The sequence below is a fragment of the Protopterus annectens genome, chromosome 1.part2, assembly GCF_019279795.1.
Source record: "Protopterus annectens isolate FY-2018-M chromosome 1.part2, PAN1.0, whole genome shotgun sequence".
Lineage (NCBI taxonomy): Eukaryota > Metazoa > Chordata > Ceratodontiformes > Protopteridae > Protopterus > Protopterus annectens.
Window position 1 is genome coordinate 546,590,513 of NC_056727.1, and position 21,652 is coordinate 546,612,164.

A 21,652-nucleotide genomic window follows, 5' to 3' on the forward strand; every position below is an offset into this window, starting at 1 on the left:
CACAATGTTGAAGAGATTACTTGTTTGCTAGTGATTATGAAGGTAGCGATATTTCTATATGCATATCAATATTTATAAAAAACAACTGAGCTATGAACTATAATATAACATCAGGTGAAACCTTAGGTGATGTTGCAAAATATGGCTATTGAGACTTGTACTGTAAGCTGCACAGCTTGAAATATATGTTATATGTTAATTGTACAACTAGCATAGCTTTTCATATTTCTGTAAATATTTCACTAAGCAAGTGCTAAGAAAATTTCTTGCCATAATGCAAGAACTTAAGTCACCAGAACAAAAGTGCTACATGGATGTTGTAGCTTCCATGATGTAAGAATTTAGAGAAAAATATCATTAAGAATTCTTGTTTTTCATTATCTGATATACTGCTATCATATATGTGACAGTACTGATATAATGACTGTGAATGCTTTGAATTCTGTTACTGTAGAGACATTGCTGAATACACTGTCGAATTTACTGTGTTATAGCACCTACTTTTCACAACATATTTACATTTTTGTTTGAGTTGTGTTCTTTAACTTTATTATTCAGAAAATGCTCAGGTATCTAAGAATCTATGCAGTCTAGTTGTGAGCGAGTATAATTTAACATTTAGGTTCACCTCCTTGGGAATACAGGGAGAAATGCCAGTCATACCTCTCAATCTCTTAGGGCAAGAAATCTGGACAAAGCCATAAATAGTGGGGGTAGGGGGGGGGGAGGTCCTAAAATAGAGACAGTATTTTAAATATTGATATTTTAAATTTCGAAAGTTCATAGAATAACAAGATTTGTTTTAGCATAAATTGTCTGAAGGGTATGAAGTCTAAAACTCATTGCCTGCCATATATTCTGACTTCAGCCCTCGATTTGCCAGAAAACCAAAATATTTTATGAGGCACAGACCAAGCAAAAATCTGGACAGTCTGCAAAAAAAAATCTGGACAGTTGAGAGGTGCGCATGCCATGATGGTGCACTGACAGAAAACACCGGAAAAAAAAAGTAATGATGCGGTACTTTTATTGGACCAGTGCAGGTTTTAACATTTACTCGAGTTCTCGAACTAACAAGAGCTTCCCTAGGGAACGACAAAGCGTACTGTGTAATTCATTTCAAGGTGAATCAAAATACTACAAAATGTCATATATAATTTATGACTGCCTTGCGAGTATCAATTTCCTTGTTACTACAAATATTTAAAAAGCACCGTTTTGCAGCAGTGATAAGGATGTACGATAACAACTTCTGTCTAGCATTTTAATTCTAAAACCCATTAATTCCAGAAAGAATCCCAGTCCAAATTCAAATAAGGCATAAAAACACACTATGTGCAAACGTGTGTGAATTGCTCCTGACTGCAGCAGGCTAAAATTCCACAAATCTAAAAATCCTTCATAGTTTTAACAAACATGGGACGTTTAGTCCTTCCCATGGTTACTCAATCCTGAAGCGTAGCCTTATAGTCTCCCATTCACTTGGCAAACTGTTTCCACGCGCATGTGCATGAGCTGGGAGGGAAGCCATGTTGAAGTTTTAATGGGGTTGGACAGTGATTTCTGACGCCGATTGTTTTTATATGCATATTTTTAATTTTGTTTTACTTTGAAATTTTGTGCCCGACTGTGGAATTATTTTAAGTGGAGAGACAATGAGTATGAGTTTTGATCTGTCCAGGAGAAACCCGCAGGAAGATTTTGAGTTAATACAGAGAATAGGCAGCGGCACTTACGGAGATGTGTATAAGGTAAATATAGCTTAAATGTACATATTCAGTAAACTGCTTCATTTTCTGTGTCATGACCTTCAATAGATATGTAAATACTAACATACTTCCATTTGGAATTTGATTACTGCACTGAAGCGACCAAAGACGTGAAAGAAGTGCTTTAGATTATGTTGTTACTTTAGTCCAGTGCATTTTAGATATCCTGCCAGAATTGCATTCACTGCATGAATATTGAGTATTTCTGTTTTTTAGGAGTGAAAATGTGTGTCATGTCAGCTGCATAAATAGCCTGCATATTGCAACAGATCACAATCAAAGTCATGGTACCTAGCTGTTGCACAGAAGCGTTCTCTGTTTAGCTTGTTTGTGTATACATGTAGTCCGTAAATAGGTTTGAGTTGTTTATTACTGCACCTTTTTATGTGTGTCTACAAAAAATAAAATAGTCTTAAGACAGTGCATTTCCTATTCACTGCATAATTGACGATGTGTGGTGCGTAACCATAAATTGAGCATCAGCGATGTTTCTGTAATACTGTTCTGTTTAGTTGGTTTACTAAAAGAAGTAGCTCGTAAAGACTGTCTGGACTGGTTGGACACACGTTAGTTGTTCTTTCTAATAAAACGCAGTTTTTCGGTTTGTGTTTAGGGTGTAATTATTTGACTGGGTCTTAAAAAAAGAAGAAAGACCAAGAGCAGAATTCATTATTTCTTATGTTGTGTAACTGCAGACTGGATGTACTGGTGTTAAGAGCTGGACTGGAGGAAGAGTTGGGCCACAGGGCATAGTCTGGTTCCTTATACATCAGGTTTATTGCACAGAGTGGCATTCCCTTTGCAGTATTGACAGAACTGTGTGTTGTATTGTTGTTTTTGCAGGACTGAAAGGGCAGGCAGAGTATGCATCTGCAACCGTTTTGTTTTTGTTGATTCAGATCTTTTCCCACATTTCACCTGGCAGGTGAATTTTTAACTGTGTATGAGAGGGAAGTATGGGAGTCTTTGGGTCGACAACAGGTACATGTGAGAGTGAAGTATCCCATGTCAGACGTTGTACATGCCTACAATATCCAGGTTAAGAAGGTCACTTGTACCTGTTTGCCATTCCTCTGTAATTGGCATGTGCTGTTTTCTAGGTGCGGCACCATGCTACAGTAATGGTCAAGGTATATTGTGATACAGGGAAATGAGCTAGCAGCTGAGTACAATGGAGGGATGATGTCATTTGATGTGGACAGTGCTACTGATTTTCTGGGACATTGGTCTTATGAAAGGTAGGAGGGTGCAGTGACTTAGAATTGTAGTTGCATGCATTGAAAATAGATGATGGAGCAGATGAGAAGCTATGGGTTTGATTATTAAAGTCTGTTTTTTCTTAAACAGAAGTGTGTTTATTGCCACAGCAATTTACAGGAGATGTTTGTTGATTTACATTTTTAGTTATGGGGAAAATTATCCATCACAACAAGGACGCATGATAAAACTGTGGTGGACGTAAAGCATATTTCTCCATTATGGGTTATGATTAGGTATTATTTGTAGGGAAACGTTATGAAGTGAAAAGTTAGGCATGCATTTTTGGAATGTGGAAGCCATATTTTATCGAAGTGTAGATAATGCATGCAGCACACATGATACCTGTGGTTAAGTAAAATAAGATTGGTGAATGAGCAACAGTGCATATATAGCAGATGTAACATGCATAATTTTTTTTTTAATTTGGTATGCTTTATCCTCATAAATTCCCACAGTTTGTGTTTATTTCTTAGAATCCTTTACTTCTTACCGAGATCTACATGCAATTGGTGTGACTTTCAGTAGCTTAATAGCTAAGGCAGCTTTACTAAATTCGTGCTTGCAGGGAGAACCAACCAGCATATCTCCGTCTGACCTTTGCATAGTGGGGCATCGGTAGTATGATCTTTAAACCAGTCAGGCTGCTAGAAAATACCAGTAAAAGTTGGATGGTATATTTTTTAATGTGGAAACCACAAAGCTCGTTTTTACATTTTTTATTTTATATTGGGCAGTTAGATGTTGCTGAGGTGTCTTGCTTCTATAAACATAGAAAGTCAGTAAGGTTGCCATTAGATTTATGTACCTCTTGACCATACCACTCAACCTGTCACATAATAAATCTGGACACATGCCTGTCAACATCTTAGAGCAAGAAGTCTGGACAAAGCCAAAAATAATGGTGGGACAAAGGCCAAAAAATAGGGACACTTTTAAGTACTGCTCTTAGAAAGTAGATAGAAATACGGGTTTTGCATTAGCATGTACTTTCTGAAAGTTATGAAGTCTGAAACCCAACTGTCATTATTTTCTGACTTCAAACGTCAATGATCTGCCTTTGATTTGCCAGAAAACAACAATTTTATGAGAAACACACCAAAAGTATGAGGCAAAAATCTGGACATTCTGTGAAAATCTGTATAGTTGAAATGTATGCTGGACGGAGCCAAATAATAGGGACAGATTTTAAATGTTGTTCTTATAAACTTAGAAAGTCAATAAGGTTGCCATTAGGTTTATGTATGTCTCGACCATAGTAGATCAATGCTATGCCGTTAAGCAGAATGTACACTTTTGCAATTATTGCCAGTTGTCTTTTTATTGTACCTTGGAGCTTTTCTCCTGAGGTCTCAGCTGAAAATGGACTTCTAGTCCAGTCGGGCCTTTCCCATTAAACAAATGTTAAGTAAATATTATGCACTTTATTATGCATGGGCAATGGCTGGTCCATGGAAAATTGTCTACACAAAACCAGTCCTTCGTGCAAAAGGTTGGAGACCGCTGTTCTACTTCACTTATAATCTCTCCAGTCATTGTCAGTCAATTACATAGCTCATTCACATCCTGCCTTCTTTTAAACCTTGCTCTCTGCATGTATTATTGTCACAATTCCCAATTTTTTTTCTGTGTAATTTGCTCCTATCCTTTTCTAAAGATCCCAATTCCAGTTATTTTTTCTGTTACTTGATGGGTTGCAAACTGGTTCAAGGACAGAACCCACATGATTAGAATTGCTGGAGCCATGTCAGACTCCAAACCAGTTACAAGTGGCATTCCACAAGGCTCAGTCCTGGGACCTCTCTTGTTCGGTATATATTTCTCGGAGGTACAGGCCAACACGGAAGGACTGTGGCTGACCAAGTTCGCAGATGACTGCAAACTGGGAGCCATAATCGACTCTCCAGCCGACGCAAGCATCCTCCAAAAGGGCCTCCTAGAAACAGACAACTGGTGCCAGAGCCATGGCCTCAAGCTAAACGCCAAAAAGTGTATAGTCATCCCCTTTGGCAAAAACAAAGTGCCCACAAATTACCACATAGGTGGTAATCCATTAAGTACAGAAGAAGTAATTAGGGACCTGGGGACCCAAGTTGATAGCAATCTCTTATTTGACAATCATGTGGCCAAAGTGGTTAGAAAAACATTTTATATAGCCCACCCAATCATGAAGGGATTCACATCTAGATCAGGGGAGGTCATCGTGCTTCTTTACTCATCCCTCATCAGGCCCTTAATTGAGTACAATGCCCCTTTTGGGACGTACCTTTCCAGACACCTGCAGCAACTGGAAAGACCCCAAAAGTACCTCACCAAGAGGATCAAAGGGCTCAAACAGATGCCATATGCTGCCCGGTTAAAGAAACTCCAGCTCTACTCAGTGGCATACCGCCTGTTCAGAGGCGATCTGTACCTGACGTATAAAGCCATGTCCAACCCGGAATTAATGGACATGCTGCACCTCAGAAAATCCAAATCCCATCGAGCTACGCGCTCGAGAGACTTGAACCTCAGCACTGAAATAAATAGGACATGCTGGAGGGACAGATTCATAACCCAGAGGCTCCCTTCACTCTGGAATAAAATCCCAGTCCAGGTTAGGCAGAGTCCCTCATTGACTCTCTTCAAGAGGAATCTTGATGAGTGGATGGGAGATTGTAGGTTTACCCCGGGTATCACTTCTGTGTCACTGTTAGACAGAGGCACAGTATACAAACCTCAAAAAAGGGCATAGCAAAATTAATTTAAAACGGGTGGCGAAAGCCAAACACATTCTGGCTAGGCTTATAAATGCCCTAGGGCAGATAGCCTAGTATGAACCTATGAACTACTTCTAGTAAGTTGGTTTAGATTTCAAGTTCCTTTTTCTAGTAATTGTTTTTTTTGGCAGCCACCATAATTAAACTCTGCAAGGGCTTGCTATGCCTAGGCAATTCTGATTCTGTATCATAGCTCAAAACATTTCCTTAGTTACAACAATTTGCTCCTCATCCATTTTCTCTGACAGAGTAGTCTGCAAGAATCTTTAAAGTCTGCCAATTTGTTACACTCTCAGAAAATATGTTCCCAGTTACCTCTTTCTTCCCCATCACACTTCCAACATTTGTTGTCTACCTGAGGGAAAATTCTTTGGAGCTTGCTTGAAGTATAAAAATGCCTATATTTAAACACTTCCAAGCAAAGATCTTAAATCTTCTAGACTGTTGCATATTTGGGAGACATTGTTTCTTTGTGAATTGCTTATCCAGTCTCTCTTCCCATTCCTTTTTAACCCCCTCCAATTGACTCTTGTAGTTTTCATGCAATATTTTGTATGCTCTACTAATTTATTCCTTTTTTAACAGCAGCTTCTGTTCTAGATTCTACAAAAAACTCTGCCAGTGCTGGTCTTTCGCTTAGGATCCCCCTATTTTTTTTCTCTTTGCTTGTACTCCGTTTCAATCTCTAGCTAAATAAATTCTTGACCCCTTCCCATTCTGTCACCTTTCCCTCTCAAATTATTTATTCCCAATACCATGGTGGTTCTTCTATTTTTTTTTTTTTTGCAATAAATTTCAGCCCCCTCTTGCCTATTGTCTGTATCACTAATTGCAGTCATCCCTATCGGCAGAATCTCCTTTCTCCATTCCTGTATTGGATTAGTTCTTAGAATACTTTCTCCTACTTTGAGTATCATTCTTAAGGATCTGCATCCAGAATCAAGTGTCTCCTCGTTTCTTGAGCTTCCCCATTTCACCATCATCCCATAGCACAAGCAGAAACCTACAATTCAAAGTGCATGTATAGGAGCCTTAACTGTGTAGCTCTGAATGCCCTTTCAAATCTGGTAATCCCAGTCCACCTTTGTTCTATTGGAAGAATCCGGTTATCCCACTAGACTCTTGCTGTCTTTCCCTCCCAGATAAAACCCTTCAGCTGTTTTATTAATTGCTATCAACAACTTTTCTGGTTGAAAATATGCCTGACGTGTGTATAAAACTAAAGGTACCTAAACATTTTCACTGCTTGTATCTTGCTATCCATATAACTGAGCTTTCAGTTCCCCCAAGACAGGTTTGATCACAAAACCAACATTTTCTATTGATAGAAGATCAAACAACCACTGTGGTGATTTTTCATTACTCCATTTGTTTGAACAGCCTATAAAATTCTCTTGCATCAAAAAATACGTGTGTGTGTCTGTGATTTGAATCCAGTACTAAAACATTTTTAGTAAACATAAAAATGCCTAAAAATAAATTGACATTGCTCACTTAGTGCAGTAACATAACAGGGTGGGTAGTTAGTCAAAGTTAAGTAACTCAATTATAGCCTTTTTCAAACATATGTCATTTACACTCTCTTAAAGTCAAGATAATAAGAGCTTTTAATCTACTCCTCTCTGTTGTCTCGCTCTCCTTTCAGCAGTGCATTCATGCTCCTGTCTGTGTGCTTGTCTAAGTGTGTCGTCGTCGTTTTTACATGGGGTCAGCGTGTCACATCTGCATTAGTCGGTTTGACCACATCACCACCTGCAGCCAGTGTTTGCACTACTGAGTGGCTAGCCCTTGTTTAGGGGGGGTGTATATATATGTGTGTATATATATATCTATATATCTAAATATATATATAATATATATATATATATGTGTGTGTGTGTGTGTGTGTATATATATATATATATATATATATATATATATATACACACACACACACACATAAAAATCACACCCCTAAACTTACATATTCACACATATTATACACACTGTACACATATACAAACACGTGTACTGTATTTCTTTTACATATATACACATTTTATTTATTTATATATTATATGTATATATGTAAAAGAAATACAGTACACATGTGTTTGTATATGTGTACAGTGTGTATAATATGTGTGAATATGTATATAATGTGTGTGGGTATATAATTTTAATATTTGATAACCAGGTAAGCACACTAGTCTGAAGACCCTTTTCAAGCATGTTCTAGGGCCATAAGCCAAAATTACATTTTAGAGAAAAAAAGCAACTAAAAACAATAACCTATCCTGTATTTACAGTACTATTGTAGCACAGATAAGTTTCTGGGAAGATGTGCAACTAGCATTACTTAGATTTTCTTTACACAGTACCATACTGTTCTTTTATAAGTGTTTTTAAAATACTCAGCCTTGGAAGGCTGTGAATAAATTTATCTATGTTCATTGTAATTAGGTATGTAACTTTAAAAAGTATAAAATGCTGCAGTAACATCTTTGACAAATACAACTGTAATGCTTGTTACAATGTTTTGCAGCTATTTTGCAATGCTAGTACATTTTTACTTTTGTAAATGTTTCTTACATGTTGTATGTATTTCCTTTGTATTGTATTTCTCATTAATGTCAACATGGAGTTTTTCTTCTCTGACTTCCACTGAAAAGGGCTGTTTACCTAATTGGACTGTCCCAGTTAACACGGAACTAAATTATAAAATGAGGAGAGAGTGTGAACATTTTTTTGTAAGGAGATGGTCTGTGACTTAAAAGTATGCAAAGCTTTGAGCCATTTGTTGTGCAGTTAGAGGTAATCTCCTCTGATGGAGTTTCTAGTATTGAGATAGAAGTCGTAGAACTAAAAGCAGAAAATTTCAGTTAAATCTCTCAATAGACATACCATAGACAATTCTAAGACTAGCTTTGTGGTACACTTAAAAGAGTTAGAAGAAAGACTGTTACATGATTGGTCAAATGTATTGAATTTAAGGAAAGTAGTAGAAGTTGTGTGGAATGTGTGTTTTTTTTTTTTTTTTTTTTTTTTTTTTTAATTCAACTTTTCAAGTTTATATTTGGGAGAAGGAATTTCATCAACAGCATTTGGCTCTAATCATGTAGAAACTTGGCGTATATATTTTGAACTTTGGAGTGAAGTCTTATGATAGTGCAAGCAAGAAACTGGCTGGCTATTGACTAGGAGACAAGGGGTATCATTATAGTCTTTGGAGACCTGTGCTGTAATGATGCTTCTTACAAGTTTATTGTGCAACAGAAGAGCTGGAAGGGAAGGCCCCATACTCTGGAACCCACCCAGTTCGGGTTTGTGAAAGACAGATCATGCCTCCTGAACCCTATCGACTTCTTTGAGGCACTCGCGAAAGCCGTGGATGAGGGTAATGTGGTTCACACAGCTTATCTTGACCTCGCGAAGGCTTTCGACACCATCCCCCATTCTGGAATTATAGCTAAACTCACTAAACTAAGTATAAATCCCTACATCACAAGATGGGTTGCCAATTGGCTCATTGACAGAACCCACACTGTAAAAGTTGCAGACTCCAAATATGACCTCCAAAGCAGTGCCAAGTGGAGTACCACAGGGTTCCATCCTGGGACCTCTCTTGTTTGGTATCTACTTCTCTGAAGTACAGGCTAACTCAGAAGGCCTCTGGCTAACGAAGTTCGCAGATGACTGCGAACTAGGAGCCATAGTCAAGTCTCCAAATGATGTGGACATCCTACAGAAGGGCCTCACTGAGACAGATGCCTGGTGTCAGAGCCATGGCCTCAAGCTTAATGCCAAAAAGTGCAGTGTCATCCCCTTTGGTAAAAACTCTGTACCCATGAACTACCACATAGGCAGCAATCTACTTAACACCGAAAGCGTGATAAGAGATCTTGGGACCCAGGTGGACAGTAGTCTCTCCTTTGATAGTCACATCGCCACAGTAGTCCTTCTACGTGGCACACCTCCTCATAAAAGGGTTCTCATCCAGGAAAAAAGAAGTGATTGTTCCCCTCTACTCGTCACTCATTAGACCCATTATAGAGTACAACACCTCTTTTGGAATGTACCTCACAAGACATCTGCAGCAGCTGGAAAGGCCACAGAAGTACCTCACAAAGAGGATTGATTACTGACCTCAAACAAATGCCCTACACTGACTGCCTCAAAAAACTCCAGCTTTACTCCATAGCATATCGCCTACTCCGCGGTGATCCCTGCCTAACATATAAAGCTATGCCAAACCCAGAGCCGTTGGGACATGTTACACCTAAAGAAATCCCAATCCCTCCGAGCTACACACTCTAGGGACCTAAACCTTGTCACCACAATAAACGGGACACGCTGGAGGGATAGATTCCTGTCCCAGAGACTTCCTATACTCTGGAACAAGCTACCCATCTGATGTCAAGCAAAGTTCTTCATTAGCACTCTTCAAGAAAAATCTTGATGAGTGGATGGGAAATAGGAAATACACCCCGGGGATCACTTCTGTGTCTCTGCTTGACAGTGGCACAGGAAAATAACTTTCTTGGGTGGAGTAAGCTATTGAACCTTGCTGGCTAGGCTTATGTAGGCCCTTGGGTCGATAGCCTAGTACCTACCTATGAACCTATATGTAGGTGCACACAAAAGCTGTCCCAGGGTAGGTCCTCTAGCTGGGAATGGATAGCACTCATAGAGGCCTGAGATGGAAACAAATTTTCTCACAACAGTTGCATGTATATTTAAAATATGTTTAAATCTCAAACCTAGAGGCATAATACTGCTCAGACAGCGTGACGTACTAGGCCCTGTTGTGATTGAATCAGACAACCCAAGTGGCTAGGCAGTAATGCATGCTATAAGGAGAGGTGGTGAAAGAGTGGTGTGGAAGTGCTACTGTGTAACAGTCCTGGAGACGGAGATTAAGGAGGTGAAGTAAATAATGCAAACTAACAATATATTGCAGGTTGTACTCAAATTGTCTGCTATGAGGAATACAGTATTCCATTGTGTACCTACTGGGAGAGAGATAATGGTTATGAATGACAGGACAATTTAATTCTGTAGTAAGTGCTGATGAGTTTGAAAAGCGATATTCTGTGGAAAAAACAAAACTTTTTAGTACAGGCCACACATTCTGAAGTTTGTGTGGAATTTTGAGGAATACAGGTGATAGTGACTAGCAACAATGTGCTCGCACAGAGCAATGAATAGTTTAAAGTAGTCTTCCAGAAATGTGCAAAGAATTAGAACAAAGGGTTTTCAGGGATAATGGTCGGGGAAGCACTGCCACTCAGATGGTGTCTGCGGCAAATAGGAAATTAGGCCGCCTGAGTGGTTCCTTTTTGAGTTTCTTTCTTTCCTCTCCGTTTCAGAGGTTGGTAGTTCTTGACACAATGCAACAAAACTGGGGATAGTAAGAGAGTGATCATAGTTGCTCAAGTAGTTTGAAATGTGCATAGTTTTACATTCAGACTTGGGACCTTTGTAATGTTGGAGTGAAAGTTGTTATAAAGAAAGAAAACATGCAATGTATGCATGGAAAAATGTCAATGTTTTGTTTTCTGTTAATGTTTGTATGCTTATTTCTTAAGTGATAATTTAATTAAGTGCTGATAAAAGTTTGATAGCGATTATTTCCTGTATGAGTGTCCATTTTGTGTTTAAAAAAATCTCCTGTTATGTGTTGTCAGGAGTTTATTCCATACTTTTAGAATGTACTGCATTACATGCATGATGTCCTTTTTTCTTGAGTTAAAGCTGAGATTAAAGAATTATTTTTTCTCAAATGGGAATTGTCATTTATAACTAGACACATCACTGCTACATATTTTGCAGACCCCTTTAACATCCAAGATTTACAGTTTTCATATTGGTGATCTTTAATTTTTGGTTAAACACTTTTGTATTGTAGTTGTCTGCTATACAAGCTACGAGTAGTGTGGTGTACCTTCTACTGTCCAGCATTGTTTTTTTTTGTTGTTTGTGTATTTCATAGTTGTATAATCTGTTTGGTTAACTAAGAGCAGAAAATTGCATTGTATTTTGTGATGGATCTAACTGAGGATTTATTTAGGGGTGGCATTAATGTTTTATGATTGTGTGCTTGAGATGTCTCCTCAAGCTTGAATGTATAACCCACCAAAAATGTTCTGACCATATTGGAGTCCTTCTTGTCAAGGGTTAATTCTTTATGACAGTACATAAATATTTTCTCTTATGAACTACTTTCGGCATTGTCATGTTATTACAGAAAAAAATAGACGTAGAGAAATGCCTTTGAACAACAGAAGTATAGGACAAGAGAATGCAGGCAGAATAGAACTTTTAGGAACAACAGAGGCAGAAAAAGGACTGTATGGTAAGCATATTCTCAACCTCTTATAACAAGAATTAGGGAAAAAGCCAAAACTAATGTGGAACAAAGGCCCAAAATCAGGGTCAGATTTTAAATCTCATATTCTTACAAAGTTGCTAGAATAAAAATCTATCATAAAAACCCCAACTCCCTCCTAGAGTTTAAGCAACTTCGAAAGTCTACAAAAAAAGCTAATAACTAAACACCGCAAAGCCCACTACTGCAAACTCCTTGCATTCAACAAATCCCAAAAAATTCTGGGGCTCTATCTCGTCCATTTTGCACCCTAGTAATAAAGTAAACCCCTGTCCAAATCCCACCCTCACTGACCTTGACACAGCCACCCAGGTCAACTCATTCTTCATAGACTGTATAGCTAAACTGTCCACATCCTTCCCATCCCCCTCCTCCAGCCTCAGCCACCACCCCAATCACCTACCTTCCTCCACACGCTTCCACCTAACTCCCATTTCCACATAGACTATAAAAAGACTTCTCCTCAAACTCAAACCCTAACCCTATCACAATGCACCTGACAATCTTCCACCTACCTTCCTCAAACAATCTGCAGACAGCATTGCCTATCCTATCTCTGTTCTTATAAATAGATCCATACAAGATTCTTGTGTTCCTTTTATCTGGCGCCATGCTTACATCATTCCCCTCCACAAAGGTGGCAAAAACACCTGATACCACCAACGTCAGGCCTATTGCCATCCTTTCCTCTCTTTCTAAAATTCTAGGAAAAAACTATCCAAGCTCAACTCATGACACACCTAACCGTAAACAATCTTCTCTCCTCTACCCAGCATGGCTTCCGCCCTGGCCACAGTATCATGACTGCCCTTCTTTCCTGTTTTGAAACTATCAACCTTGAATGCGACTCGGGCAAATTTGTTTCTGCACTCTTTCTAGATCGTCAAAGGCCTTTGACACCATCTCCCACACCTTACTCATTTCCCAACTCTCCATCCTTCATCTCTCTCTCACCACCTTAGCCTGGTTTTACAGCTACCTGTCTAACCGCCAACAAGCTGTCCATTGGAAAACTTCAACCTCCCCCTTCCTACCTACACCCACCGGCGTCCCACAAGGTTCTGTTCTTTGTCCTCTACTCTTCAATATTTTCATTACTTCCACCACTAGAATCCTCTGTCATCCAGTATGCAGATGACTCAACAATAATCTACTCAGCCTTCTCCACCCTCCAAGTTCCTAGCAAAAAACAAATTAGCCTTCTCCAAAACAGAAACGTTGATGCAATCCAACCATCTGCAAATAAAACTAAACTTATGATTTTTTTCCCCTGCTAAAAAGTCCATGATTGACAAAAACTCATTCACCGTACACAGCCAGGACAACACACCCCTTGAACTTGTTCCCAACACCAAGCTTCTCTGCATCATCATTGATGAAGAACTAAAATTTGATACCCATATCCACTCCTCAATAAGAAAACCCACCAAAAACTAGGTGTCCTCTACAGGCACAAACAAGTCCTCACCCCCTCAACCAGACAAACCCTTTCATCTACTTTCCTTCTCCCCTCTCTAATGTATGGTGCCCCCCTGTTCACCAGTCTCCATCTTGGCTTACTATCCAAACTCCTCACCCCCTCAACCAGACAAACCCTTTCATCTACTTTCCTTCTCCCCTCTCTAATGTATGGTGCCCCCCTGTTCACCAATCTCCATCTTGGCTTACTATCCAAACTCAAATCTTGCTACCACAAAGTCTGCAAATTTGCAACCAGTTCAATAAACTCATCCCACCACTGCCACTCCCTCCACACCCTCAAATGGCTTGAACTACCCATCTACTTACCTACAACTCATCATTGCCTACAAGCACATCTTTAAACCTGCCAAATGCCCTTCTCTTGCTGCATCCTTAAAACGCTATATTCCCAACCGCTCACTCATATCCAAAAAACAAAATCTCCTTCAGGTCCACAAACCGTCACACCCTCCTGGCCAGCTACTACTGTCCTACTCTTTAGCTAAACAGTGGAACTCTCTCCCCTCCTACATATGCAACCTACCAAACCATACCATTTTCAAATCTCAGCTATTCTCTCATCTTTCTTCCAAATGGGAATGCCCATGTCATACTCCAAAATAACCCCTTTCATACCCCCCTCTCTTTTTCTACCTTGCTCTGTAATCTTTTCCAGTTACCATCTACTATTGCTTATATCTCAACCAAAGACAATCTCTCCCCTACCAGGGACATATCTTCTCACTTCTACCTGATGTACTATACTTTCCAGATAAATGTAGTGATACTTCCTCCATGCACAAGGTTCACCTTGCCTACTGAAGGCTAGTAACTATGTTTAAATATTAATCTACTAAGGTCTTATAACTTAATGTTTGACCTTTCCATTTGAACTATTGATGTAATGTGGTCCTATCTCGCCTACATTCATTACTGACTCGGCCACTATAAATAGCACAAAGTCTCTAATTGGCTGGGCTAAGCCTGTATCCCAGGATGCACCACACCCAAACCCCCAGATCTTGTTTGCCGCTCGTTGAGTGAAGACGTGGTCTCGAGCTTGGCTGTGGCTAAGTACTTTATTGAACTATTTACTTAGTTTTCTGTGGAATATTTTCCAACCAAAAGCTATTTTAATAGCTACATTTTGTGTCTGGGTGTTTTTTGTGACTTTTTCCGTTGATAATTGTAGTTGTGGTATACTTGTGTTTGGCGGGCTAGGCCCATTTAAGTTAGAGGGCCTTAGCCCTGTTCGGTGTGTCTCCTTGGTTTCTTTTAGGGGCGTTTGAGTTAGAGTCCCTTCTCCTCCCTTTGTGTGGTCCCTGAACGATCGAGTTGCGGCTCAGATCTTCTCCAGGTGGAGTCTACCTATTTGCCAGTCCCCTCAATGCCAAGTGCAGCAATTACTTCACTCTGATCCCTCCTCAGGGGGAGTCACCCAGGGACGCTTTAGCCCACAATTGGCCCCCTGGTCTGCTCTATACCTTCCCTCCGTTTCCTCTGCTGCCAAGAGTGATTCAGAAGGCAACTTCCTTGGGAAGCAAAATGATTTTGATCGCACCACACTGGCCCCTTCAAGTTTGGTTCCCCTTTCTCCGGAGATATACTATGGACGGTCCTTGGATTCTGGACCCAGTTCCAGACCTATTGACTCATCTGTCAGGGCAGTTCCACCCATCCCTGCGAACCCTCAAGCTCACTGCCTGGTTTCTCCACTTCCGTCCTTAGTCAGACAGCTTTCCTTTCCACCGGAAGTGGTACATATCCTATCTTCTTCCCACAACCCTTCCACTAAAGATATACTCCAGTAAATGGAAAAGATTTGCTGTCTGGGCCCAGTCACATAACCTAGATCCCTTCACAGCCCCTGTGACGGCAGTTTTAGAATTTTTGGCTACTCTTTTCAGACAAGGTTCCCTCCTAAACTCCTCCTCACATAACACACTAGAGAGATAAAAAAAAAAAAAGTTTTTACTAATTTTTTCTAATTTTTCCATATTAGAAACTTATATCTTAGAATCTGTATAGCAAATATATGTTACAACTTTGTTTTAACTTGCCTCTCTCCAAAGATTTTATGTTCTGTCATAATGTTTAATAATTTTTAACTTGTTTGGACCATTACTGTGCATAATTTGTAAATTTCGTTGGAGCTTTTCTCCCCGGGCCTCCACTGAAAATGGACATATATCCAGCTGGACTAGCCCGGTCAACAAATGTAAAATAAATAAATAAAATAAATAAATAAATAAATAAAGGTTCCGCTGCCTCCACTATTAAGGTTCAGCTGGCGGCAATTTCTAATTTTCACGTTTCATATGAGCCTTCCCTCATGGGCCATAAACTGTGCTTTCCTAAAAGGAACCTGGTTACTTCGTCCCCCAGTTTCTCAGCCAGTCTTGCCATGTGATTTAAACTTGGTGCTTAGAGCCATAACTTCTTCTCCCTTTGAGCCTGCAGCCTCTTGTGAATTAAAATATTTGTCTTAGAAGACAGCCTTTCTGGTGGCTATTACTTCAGCCAGAAGGGTTTCAGGGCTTCAAGCCCTTTCTTTCAAACCTCCTTATTTGATTTTTCATAAGGATAGAGTATCCTTGAGACTCAACCCTTCCTTTCTTCCTAAGGTTTCTTCTACCTTCTGTCTTCACCAATTCATTGAGTTACCGGTGTTTTTCCCCACACTTTTCAAACAAGGCAGAATTCAAATTTCACCAATTGGATGTACATAGACAACAGAGGTTTTATTTGCACAGGACAAAACAAGAGAGGAAATCAGATCAGTTGTTTGTGTCCTTTTCAGAAAATAGGAATGGTAGCCCTGTGACCAAAGGCACTATTGCAAGGTGGATTAAGGACTGTATCTCATTTATTTACACATCGGCGAGTAGAGATCTACCTTTCCTGGTTAAGGCGCATTCTACCAGGGCTATGGCTACCTCAGTGGCTTTTCATGCTAGGCTCTCTTTGGATGAAATCTGTGCGGCAGCCACCTGGTCTTCTCCACACACTTTTATTTCTCATTATAAGCTGGACGTGGCTTCTAGAGGCCGGGCTTCCTTTGGTTCCACGGTGCTCAGGAGTGTTTTCCTCATGAGCCTGCCAGGATATAGGTGCTAGGGACGCTGTCCCGTCAGTAATGAATGTAGGCGAGATAGGACCACATTACATAATTTAGCTATGTACTCACCATAACGATAGATGTATGTGGTCCATTTCACCTACATTCTTACGTACCCTCCCACCTTCCCCCTTCCTGGTGAACTTGGAGGAAATTATATTCTTAGACCCTTCTGAGGATATTATTTTTTTTTCCTCTCTTCTTGCTTTGTTGTTATGTGGGGTTATGCATGTGTAATGATTATTTTGTGGCAAACAAGATCTGGGGGTTTGGGCATGGTGCATCCTGAGATACAGGCTTAGCCCAGCCAATTAGAGACTTTGTGCTATTTATAGTGGCCGAGTCAGAGCCGATTCTCGGCTCCGAGACAGTCAGTAATGAATGTAGACGAGATGGACCACATACATCTATCATTATGGTGAGTACATAACTAAATGTTTTTCTGTTGTAACCTGTAAAATGTAATGTCTTGGAGCTTTTCTCCCCGGGCCTTTACTGAAAACAGGCTCTTCATGGCACAGTGGACTTCCCCGGTCATCAAACTTAAATAAAATAAATATCACTTTTTCATTCATTTTTTAAAAGATACGAAGTCTGAAACTTATCTATCATTATTTAGTGACTGGAGTCCTCAATGATTTGTCAGAAAACCAAAATAATTTATAAAGAACAGACCAAAAGTATGATGCAGAATTCAGGGATTGTTAAGAGATATGCATTGTAGTGACATCTAATAATGTAAAGTTAATGAAGTAAGGCTAGACTGTTGTGATATTGGAATGCATAGCAAATCCAATAACAACAGAATCAAAGTTCTCCATCTGCACATAAATGTAGTAGTGGTGTGTATATCAACTGGCACCTTGTTCGTATGCTTGTAAACAGTGCTGAGTTCCAAAAGGCCAGTCATGCTTCAAATTTGTGTCAAATACTCTTGTCCCCTACCCAGATGAGAAGGCTTTTCTTAAACTGATTTATATTCTCTGACATTTTAATATGTAATGGCAGTTTATTCTAAGTCATGCAAAGTTCTGTATGATGTAGCTCTTTTTTCCTGTTTGTTTACTATAAAGTTGTTGCTGTTGTCTAATTTAGTTATGGTATTAAAACACAAGCCTAAACCTAAGCAGATTCTTAAGACATCATCATTTAAACATGTTAAAAACGAGTATAAATTATTCAGAGGCTCAGGGCCTTGCATCTGTCTCAATAACCCAAGAATCATAGTGCTGATACAGATGTGGTAATTTAATTTGTATGAATTCTAAGATGTTCAGGTAAATGTTATTATACATATACAATATAGAATTATATTCCTTTTGCAGATATCACGTTCTTTATAAAGCCCAGTCAACATGTAGTCATCTTTTTGCCTTGTTTTTAAGCAGCAAGCCCAGTTGTCTTATTGCTTTCATTTTAATTGAGTTAATGTAGATTAAAGTTTGTCTCTGCTAATATTAAGCCTGTTTAAAAAAAAAAAAGTTACTGCTTGTGAAAGGCAAGCTTTCTCTAGAGTGTTGTTACCTGTTCACAAGTGTAATAAGTCACTGTTCATCAACTCTGTCTTTGCCTCTTTCTATTATTATAAGTGTATTTGCTGTTTAGTTTATACCTCATGGTGTCAGAAGTGAAAAATTAATGCTGATTAACATGACAGTAAATGCAGATATGACTACACCACTGTTGCTGATTTGTCCTGGTAAAGTGTAGCTTGAAGGTAACTTGGAAGAAAACGCGATGCCAAAGTCTGTCTTCTGTGAGAAATGTATTTATATTTTGACAAGACGTGAGGACTACATGAAATTGTTGATTCATAGCAAGACTAAAATGAACATAAAGCTCCATACAATGAGTTTGTAAATGTGCTTGATTCAATAATCAGTGATGGAATAGAGTATACCATACTGAATGATCAATTCAGTAAGAAGTAAACAGTTTATGGAAAAGTATTTAAAACTAGAAAAAGCAGTAAATACAATCCAGAACAGGGGGGCCGAGTAACATGTAGATGAAAAAAGATGGCTAGACATATGAAAATGAGTAACATCAGTTAAACATGGTGCCAGAATGAATTGAGAAGAAAAAATGGTTGTATGTATTTAAAAAAAAAATGTAAAGCAGGCTGACCAAGAAAATAAAATGGATTGGTCATAATAATGGAGCATGTTATGATGACTCACTTAAAACTCAGAGATAAAATACCAGCCAAATTACAGTCTTTGCATGTGAGGTGTGTTTGTGAGTGTGTGCACGCGTTTGTGCACATGTAGTCAAGAAGGTAGAGCTTGCTCAGCTTACAAAGGCACTACAGAAATTTGCAGGTGTCTGAAACTGTTGAGATGACACCTTAAGAAAGGTGTACATATTCTAAATCTAAAAAGGAACCATTTTTTTACATGATCTAAGAGTGTATGGTAAGGAAAGGATTTTCCTCAGAGGTGGAAAAATGTGTTCATATTGTGGAAAAAACACAGGTCAACAAAATTGTTAATTTAATAGCAGAAGTGTCTAAAATGAACACTGGTGCAGAATGTAACACTTTTAATGAAGGGGCATGAAGGATAGGCTCGGCAGTTTTATGATACGTTTGTTGTATTCAGGGCATGGATTTATCCTTGAGAGACAAATGAAGTGTGTGTGTGTCTCCATAAAGAAATTACATGGAGTGATTTAATATGTAGCATTATAATCGGATATCCAGGGCAGAGCACCCCTGTGAAGAGATAGAGATGGTAAGACAAAGCCATAGTGTCCAAACAAAAGTATGTGGTTGTGATACCAATGACATATGTGAATCCAAAGCCAAAAGTATATGTGGTACGAAAGCTAGGAATGAGCAGAGACTGTGAGCTTATGAAGTAAGTAATTCTAATGACTTTAAAGGAACATAAGCTAAACTGTAGCAGTAAAGCTGTACAGTGGCTAGAAGTAATACTAGAGCAAAGCAATGCCCTGAGGGGAAAATACAGTGGCTTTTATTTTCAGGCATTGGCAGTGAAACCAGATGTTCATGTGTATTGCATGCTTAGAGAAGTGCCATTGGCCATAATAAGGCAAATAACTGAGAAGTCAAGCACATGGAAGAATTGGAAATAATTACTGTTTAAACTAAACCAACAAGCTTGATTAATAGCAGTCAAGTTGAGTGAAGTCCATGTACGCTATGACCTTCAGGACATAATGAAATACTATTCTCTTTAAAACTGTATAAAGGGGTGGTCCCAAGAGACAGTTTCTGTGTTGGATGCCAACTTCAGGTTTTAGCAAGTTTAATTAGATGAAAGCTTTAGACCTTGCATGGTAAAAGCCCCCTAAGCCAATGTCGATTCTTATGGATCTTGTTGGCCCTAGAGGTTTTCCAGAGAGCTGTTGTAAGTATTGTGAAAGGCCTGGACAGGATAGGGAATTTTATACATGGTATACTGACATGGAATGAAACACAAACTGCAGATTGGCAAAGTTGACTGAGAGAGCTGAAATTAAATCCAGAGTGTCAAGTAGGTGAGTGCTCTTTAAAATTCATGGGCTGGAAGTTCATTGACTATGAATACAAACTAGAACTGAAAACTCAAGGTTGTTGTGCTTAGTAAATATTCTGAAGAAGGTGCTGCCTTGCAAAGTTCCATGGAAATGGTTTCGTGTCCTGCAAAGCTGATACCTGTTTATTTATCAAGAGTCAGTATCATTGCAAAAATTGCTTGAGAAGAATACAGAATGGTTTTAGGAAACTGAAAAGGATAGCAGCCCCAGTATCTTGATGAAGTTTGTTGTAGAAGTCCATATCTTAAGACACGAGATCAGCAAGCTAATAATCCTGTAACCGTATGGCTGAAAATCTGGCATAGAAACAGTACTATTAACAGGAAAGACGTTCTGTTAGATAAGGAACTAGACTGCTGACAGATGCACATACATGATATGCCCAAACAGAAAAAGAACTGCTGGTTGTAAAAAAAAATATTTTGCAATTACATATACATCATCTTTGTTTTAGCAAAGCCACTTCAGAGCATCTTTCAAAAAACTGTATTGGTCACCACTGACACAAGAACAATAACGAAGCTCCAGAAATACAGTAATACTGCAGCTTATAAACCTGGAAAGCCATATAAATATAGTCAGTGTGTTGAAGAGAAGCAGAAAGAGTTTAAAATGCAAGCTAAACTGAAACAGATGTGCAATAGTCAAAGAATTCTCTCTCTTAAACAGATGACCCGAAGAGAAAAGAAAACTCCATGTAGCGTTATAACCATACTTTTATTTTCCCTGATGAACTGGTTTATATTGATGGACTACTGTTTAAAGGTAATCCAGTACTTGTGCCCCCACTTGTAAGAAAACTGATACTGGATGGGGTTCATGTGATACATTTGGATATTGTAAAGTGCAAAGAGCAAGGAAGAGATGTGATATTTGGCAGAGGATAATCATATTAGATTGAAGAGGTGGTAAAATCCTTTTCTGTGCATAATATTGTACTCCTGGGTAAACTTTGTAGTGCATCTGCTCCAGCATCATTGCAGTATGAGCTATATTCCAAAAGACCTGCTGTCTAAGTAACTTACTGTGGTGTAAGCCTGCCCCAATTACAGAAGACCTGCTGTCAATGTAAGTAAGTGATTTACTCGGGTGTAAGGTTCGTCTGTAAAGCAGGCTTATGCTGGAATAAGTCACATGCACCAAGAGCAAGTCTTTGGAATTGGACCTTGTTATGCACTGGCTTCTTTTTCTTCTTTCGGCTTTTCCCGGTTAGGGGTCGCCACAGCGGATCACCTGTCCGCTCATGATTGGCAGTGCCCAACCTTCCACAGAAGGCACGCACATACACGCACTCACACCTAGGGCCAATTTAGTGTCCAATTCACCTGCAGCATGTCTTTGGGATGTGGGGGAAACTGTAGCACCCAGAGGAAACCCACGC

At 39.2% G+C, this 21,652-nt stretch overlaps 1 protein-coding gene across 5 annotated transcripts in view; it reads left to right on the plus strand.

Annotated features, from left to right (window-relative positions):
• The first annotated feature begins 1,499 nt into the window (after positions 1-1,499).
• Positions 1,500-21,652, plus strand: part of MAP4K3 (mitogen-activated protein kinase kinase kinase kinase 3) — a 2,472,041-nt gene continuing 2,451,888 nt past the window's right edge. For all 5 annotated transcript variants that reach the window (XM_044057581.1, XM_044057598.1, XM_044057607.1 and 2 more), the window contains exon 1: positions 1,500-1,751. In XM_044057581.1, the coding sequence (XP_043913516.1) occupies positions 1,656-1,751 (96 nt within the window). In that variant the 5' untranslated portion in view covers positions 1,500-1,655. The remainder of the gene's footprint in view (positions 1,752-21,652) is intronic.